The 7500-nt window shown below is 45.8% G+C and overlaps 1 protein-coding gene across 1 annotated transcript in view; it reads left to right on the top strand.

Moving 5' to 3' along the window:
* Nucleotides 1–4876, top strand: part of LOC143285508 (short-chain collagen C4-like) — a 5465-nt gene extending 589 nt beyond the window's left edge. The window contains exons 2-4 of the mRNA XM_076592842.1: nt 489–649; nt 1913–1975; nt 3223–4876. Coding sequence (XP_076448957.1) covers nt 489–649; nt 1913–1975; nt 3223–3677 — 679 coding nt within the window. The 3' untranslated portion in view covers nt 3678–4876. The remainder of the gene's footprint in view (nt 1–488; nt 650–1912; nt 1976–3222) is intronic.
* The last annotated feature ends 2624 nt before the right edge of the window (nt 4877–7500 follow it).

Genomic DNA, 7500 nt, shown 5'->3' on the forward strand with positions numbered 1-7500 from the left:
AATGCTAAAAAAAAAAACCCAAAAAACAAGTTTGATTGCAAAATAATTATGAAAACATGTTTTGTTTCTTCACATTTTTTCTTGCCCTTCCCACAGTTGCGTCGTCATTAGAATTGGATTTTTATAGCTAAATTCGTTATTTCCCGAAATAATATCTTTCACACACACACACACACACACACACACACACACACACACACACACACACACACACATGCTGCCATGCACACATCCACACAGACACTGGGACAACCGAAGCACAGGGCTACACAGATTTACGATGTGTGTAAACATCGTGAACTAAAAGGCTCAACAGTCCACGCTAAATCGTTTTTTTTATGTTTGGTTTATAATCAACAGCGTGAGACAGCCATTGAATAGGATTACCCATGTTTTTGTTGTGTCTGATAAAATTGTGCAGATTCAACTGTTTGTTATTCAGCAGCGTGGTGACACAAGGATCGTTTTTCTTTGTGTGTTTTTTCCAGACATTTTGGGGCACCGTGTGGAGCAGGCATGGAGGGCAAACTGAAAGCAATGGAGACCAACCTGGAAGCTGAGCGGAGGGAAATGAAGACCAAACTGAAAGCAATGGAGACAACACTGGAAGCTGTGGAGACAGCTCTGGTCAGGTCAAACCAGAAAGGAGGTGAGCTTTTTGCATGTGTTGCTTGTGCTGAAACCAACAGTGAACAGTCCCTCCCTTTCTCTCTCTTTCTCTGTACCTCTCTTTCTTTCTCTCTCTGTCTCTCTCTCTTGCTTTATATGTCTCTCATCCTTTGTCATCTAATTGTGTGTGAATGCATGCAAAGTGTGAGTATGTTTAAATGATTTCTTTAACTGTGCATCTTTATATTTTTTTAGTGATATGAAGCAAGTATTATGTGTGTGTGGACGGAATGGGAGCGGGGGTCAAGAGTAAACGAGTAAATATATAGTGGAAGGATGAATTATAACAATGCAGTCAAGACTCCATAATTGCTAGAATATTACTACAATTAAAATAACAACAACAAAAACAAATATTGCATTCGATGCAATAATATATATATATATATATATATATATATATATATATATATATATATATATATATCACATTACAGAAATACGCATATGTAACCGATTTCGAACAAAAGTGATTGGTTGGACATTATTTCTTTTTCGTTTTGCTCTGGTGAATGGTTAATTTTGTATAAGTCTATGATAATTTTGACTGTCCTGTGACAGTACCTAAGGCAGCTCAGTGATGAGGGTCCCCTTGCAGCACTTCAAGACCTCAGCTGGGACGGCATCTTTCTCAGGTCAGAGCAAGACAGTCACAGGCCTCGCTCCGTTCTAGGAGGGCTGGTTGTCTGTCGGCTTCCTCCAACACAGGCATGCACACTGTGGCAGTCAGGCCGTCTCGTGGGATCCTGCTCTCCCCTGCATGTAACTCAGAATGGTGCTCCACTCAGCGCTCCATCTGTTGTGCGCGATCCTACATGTCCTTGCCTGTAGCAGACTTCAGAGGGACAGTTTTCTGTTGTGTCCAACCCAGTGCCTGCTTGATTCGGTCGTTCACCCCCTTGATGTCATCCGTGTGAGCTGCGATCTGTATCTGTGAGAAAACCCTGGGACTGATAGTGACTGGCGCGTTGCCTGGCGCTGTGCTGTGCTTTACTGCAGGTGGTGCGGATGACCTGCAGGTTCCGTTCACTACAACTGGCTTTGTATGCAGTCAGGGCATTTCTCTTCCTGGGCATTTCAGCAGTAAGTACTGGGTTACATGGTTTTTATGAATAGAATTACTGGAAGATTTATCGGATAATCCAAAGCAAGCATTGTAGATAATAGTGCAGCTGTACACAGGGTTTGTGTATTTGAGAATTAATTTGCAGTTTTTAAATTAGTGACCTTCTGTGTTGAACAGGGTCAACATTCGTTCGTTGGGGAAGAAAAACCTGCGCCAACACTAGCCAGTTGGTATATTCTGGTGAGTGTTATTATTATTATTATTATTATCATTATTAAAGAATATCTTTATAGTTAGTAACTACAGAGTACAGAGCACGACGGCCTTTACAAAGACCCTAGGAAAATAAAGAGAACTGTGTAGAAGAATGACAAAAAATAGAACAATTCACAAATTATTTAATAATCCCATCCATAACACACACACACACACACACACACACACACACGAAGAATCTGATGGTGCTGAAATGTGAGGCCATGAAAGTTGATTTCTTCGCGCTAAGGAAAGCTTTAGAAAAAAAATACTTACACCAAATTATCTAATGATTTTGTGAGACCATAGGGATACCCCATATATATATTTTTTTTTTTATTCTGTTGTGAGATGCATCTGGTATTGGCTACACTTAACACAAGTGGAGGAGTCGAGAAAGTTTGTGGTATGGAATATGATTACAACGTTAGAGGCAAGACAAACTGGGTTAGGAAAATAAAATAATGATGTATGTATTTGGGCTGGAATATGATTAGCTGAATCAAGGGATTGTTGACAGAACAGAATTTATGCGTATACTGCAAACAAAAGTGACTGACAGTAGATGACAAGACTGGAACGCTGATAATTATGCAGAACAATGACATATGTGTGGTGTACAGACTGGTGAACTCTTTACGTTGTGTCCAGGCATGTTCGTCACTGAAACAGGCCAAGCACTAAGGCTGTCTGATTTCGCTATGCATTACTTCTCCTGAGTGGAGGCGCACAGCCAGAATCGGTCAGGCTTTGGACTTCTGATCCAGTGTTCATCAGTGATCAGTGTTGGAGGCCCCGTTTGGCAATGGTGTTGTGTCCTTGGGAAAGGCACTTTACTCCGAGTTTCCTCACTCCACCAAGGTGTCAGTGGACACGTGACTTCCGTTGGGGAAGGTTAAAACGACGGAAGGAGAGGATTGGTCGGAGCCTACAGTAGACGTGAATTCACTGCCTCGACGGCCAGTAAAGGCTGTGGGACCTTTAAGAAAGAGCCACCAGAAAATGGTCAAGAAACAGGAAATGTGTGATGGGAACATTAGAAATAACAACGTGGGCAATGAGAATAGGGCCTTGTCCAGTGTGTGTGTGTGTGTGTGTGTGTGTGTGTGTGTGTGTGTGTGTGTGTGTGTGTGTGTAAATATGTGGTTCAGAGTTGAAGAAAAAGAGAAATTGGGGGGAGTGATACACATGTTCTCCTTCCTAACACTGACCATGCTCTGTGAACAAAACAGGCGTGGCGGGAGGCTCCTGGTATGATCACACTGGGGCTGCAGCAAACCCACTGTGTCTGACTCTGGCTCCTCAGTTTGACGGCACAGCTGCACACCCTACATATCGTGGGTACCTCTACGGGGCTGAGTATCAAGATATTCCTATCCATCACGACCACGACGTTCCGTGCTCTGTGTGCCGTGCCGCCCTGTCCACCACCATCATGATCCCCGCCACCCGTACCTGTCCCACAGGGTGGACCACACAGTACACAGGGTACCTGACATCTGGACACTATGAACACAAGGCTGCCAGCGAGTATGTCTGTCTGGACAAAGATCCTGAGCATGCTTCCAGCGGCCACCTGAATCAGCACGGGAAATTGTTTTACTTCACTGTCACACAGTGTGGTAACCTCCCCTGTCCTCCCTATGTCAACAACAAAGTCGTTCTCTGTGTCGTCTGTTCCAAATAGAGCAGGACACAGCTCACTGCCTTGTCAGGTTAAAGAATGCCGGTGTGTATCAACTGGCAGAGTTCATCTGTACCGATCCTCTTACATACACTTTTCGGTGATGGGTGTTTCCTCCTCAGTCTTTTCTTCTGCGTCTTCTTGGGCAAACTGTAATCCAGTTGTAAAATATGCAGGTAAAGTCGGCACAAACAGTGAAATACAGAACAGTTTCGGTTTGTTCAAGTTTCAGTTTTTCAAAGACAAGTCACTGCGTTCGGACAAATCCATATACGCTGCACTACATGTTAGCCAGGTGCCCGACCTGCAGCATAACCCAAAGCGCTTGGTCAGGCCTTGAGTGCATGTGTATATAGTCGTGTACCTATCAGAGTGGATTCCTTCAACAGAATTTTGCCAGACGACAACAGTTGTGTTGTCATGGGTTCTTTCTTCAGTGCGCCAAGTGCGAGCCACACACGGGACCTCGGTTTATCGTCTCATCCGAACAACCAGGCGTTCAGTGTGATTTTACAGTCAAACGTGGGGGAAAAGAGCGAGACCGGAATTGAACCCAGTCCCTCACGGACACTGTATTGGCCAGAATCGCCATGCTGCCACCTTCATCCTTTAGAAACCATAAGACAAAGATCCGTGATGACAGCCACTGTCACCACTACAGGGTTCGTTGAGCTGTCACCTTACTGCTTGGTTACAAGCAGGTTTATCACACGGGTTTATCACTGCGCCACGTGCAGCAAGTCAGGTGAAAAGTGAGTGACACGTGTGCTGACGACGTGTGTCAACACAGTCCTTTGTGTCATGCTGAGTTGCACGACTTCGTATTGTGTAACTGTACAGATTCACAGGAAGACACATTTTCTTTCGAAATGTAGTTAACGATTTTGGACTGGTCATTCTTCTATTCACATGATGTATGATTTGTGTTGGAATGGGTTCTAATTTATTTTAGAATTATGTTACGGATTTTGAAATTTTATGGACTGTCTATTATGAAATACGGTAGATTTTTCACTTTATATATGTTATCGTTTTACATATCAGAGGCTGTTTGATTCGAATTATCTTATTACATCTCACTTTATTTGCGATTTTCTTGTTTGGTACATTAACTAAATTCTGTCATTACACCTCACTTTATTTGTGCTTTCGTTGTTTGGCACATTATCTCAATTCTGTCAACGAATAAAAACAAAATGCTCTTTAAAGTATATGTGTGTTGTGTTGTGTTGTGTGTGTGTGTGTGTATGTGTGTATGTGTGTGTGTGTGTGTGTGTGTGTGTGTGCGTGCGTGCGTGTGTGTGTGTGTGTGTGTGTGTGTTCGCACGTGCACAGACACAGACAGGGAAATGGAAGGAACAAAGGAACGAAGCAAAGTCACTTATTCATTGCAGCAGAAACATCGCACACACACACACACACACACACACACACACACACACACACACACACACAGAGGCACACACACACGCACACACACATGCATGCATACACACATGCATGTACACACACCTAAACACACATACACAAACACCCATCCACATATACACACGCGTGCAGAACACACACACACACACACTTACTCACATACACACATGCACGTACGCGCGCGCGTCCGCGCGCGCACACGCATACACACACACAGGCACACACACATGCAGCACACACACACACACTCACACACGCACACACACATGCATGCACACACACCTAAACACACACACAAACACCCACCCACATATACACACGCTCGCAGAACACACACACACACACACACATACACACACACACACACACACACACACACACACACAAATCCCCCTCCACACTCCACACTACCAGTGACCGTGATACAAGTGTGTTGGAGTCTCCCGTCGGACCGACGGATCAGTAGGCAGGCAGGATTATCTGTCGGTGTGTGTCCTCATATTGGAGAAGAGGCCGATTCTGGATGCGCAACACTTCCCACAGGTGTTGCAAGGGAAAACGTCTCCAGAAGTTGAGCCCTGCTTCCTTCGCTCACGCTTCTCCTTAATGGCCAGCGTTCTCTTGTTTTCAAACGTCTTTATGCCACTAGAGCACAGCATCCTCCAGTGAGAGCGGTCAAGGGCATCAGTTTCCCAGGAAACGATGTCTATGTCACAGGCTTTGAGGTTTGTCTTCAAGGTGTCCTTGAAGCGCTTGCAGGGTCTTCCAAGTTCGCGGTGGCCTTCATTCAGTTGGCCATACAAGAGCATCTTCGGGATCCTGCTGTCTGTTATGCGGACAACGTGTCCTGTCCAGCGTAGCTGGCACTGGATCAGCAGGCAGGTCTATAAATGGAGAATACGGACTGAAGAGTTTTTCCGTTTTGGAGTGTATCTAATTCATATGCAGATCCATGCGCGCAATGTGCAGAAAAGTATGAAACGGATTCAGTTGGGGGTATGAATTCTTAGACTGTTTTAAACTTTGGAGAATTGGACACACACACACACACACACACACACACACACACACACACACACACACACACACACAAACACACACACACACACACACACACACACACACACACACACACACACACAAACACACACTCTCTCTCTGTCTCTCTCTGTGTCTCTCTCTCTCTCCCTCTCTCTCTCACACACACTGAGAAAAACAAAAACAATACAAATCCACACAATGAGCCCACCCCGTCCCCCACCACACCCCTCATCCACCCGCTTTCTCTCTCTCACAGTGCACGTGCACAGACACTGTTTTTTCTTTCCTCTGCCTCTCTCTTAAAACACACACACACGTACACACACTCACGCACGAATGCACACATGTGGTGGTGTGTCCATCGAGATCGATGATGACCATCGTTGTCATCCAGCTGGGGGATGGGGGGAGGGTGGTGGTGGGGTGGGGGGGAGGATGCTCATGAATCTATCTGTGAATGCGCAGATGGCTGAATAGTCCGATCTGCGCACGAAATGTTCGCTGACAGTTGGGGCAGACAAAGACAGGCATATCATTGTCAGGGAGCTTGTTTGCCCGTGACTTTCTAGCCTGCCTCTTCTGAACAGCTGCAGCAGTCCTGTTGGCCTCGCACAACTTGGCGCCTTTGTGCACAGCAGCGCGCCATCTGTCACGGTCCACTGCAGATTCCTCCCAGGAGTCAGGGTTGATATCAAACGCTTTAAGAGAGACTTTCAGAGTATCTTTGAAGCGCTTCTTCTGGCCTCCGTGTGATCTCTTCCCTTGTTGCAGCTCGCCATAGAAGAGCCTTTTGGGCAGCCGATGGTCTGGCATGCGCGCCACGTGTCCAGCCCAGCGAAGCTGGGACTGCATCAGGATGGTGAAGATGCTGGGAAGGGTGGCTTTTGCAAGCACCTCTGTGTCTGGGGTCCTGTCTTGCCACTTGATGTTCAGTAGCTTCCTGAGACATGTTGTGTGGAAGTGGTTCAGCTTCTTGGCATGTCGTTGGTACACTGTCCAAGTTTCGCAGGCGTACAGTAGTGTGGGGAGAACTACTGCTCTGTAGACCTTTAGCTTGGTCTCAAGACTAATGCCTCTTCTGTTCCAGACATTTGCACTGAGTCTGCCAAAAGTTGCGCTTGCTCTTGCAATCCTGACGTTCACTTCATCGTCGATGGTCGCATTTCGTGACAGTGTGCTGCCAAGGTATGTGAACCGCTCCACCACACTGAGTCTCTGACCGTTGACTGTGATGTTGAACTTCAGTTTTCCTCGTGCTGATGGTAAGGCCGAAGTTCCTGCTGGCAGTGGCAAACTTGTCAACGCTGAGTTGTATGTCAGCTTCAGATCCAGCATTGAGGGCACAATAATCAGCAAA

The sequence above is a fragment of the Babylonia areolata genome, chromosome 9, assembly GCF_041734735.1.
Source record: "Babylonia areolata isolate BAREFJ2019XMU chromosome 9, ASM4173473v1, whole genome shotgun sequence".
Taxonomy (NCBI): domain Eukaryota; kingdom Metazoa; phylum Mollusca; class Gastropoda; order Neogastropoda; family Buccinidae; genus Babylonia; species Babylonia areolata.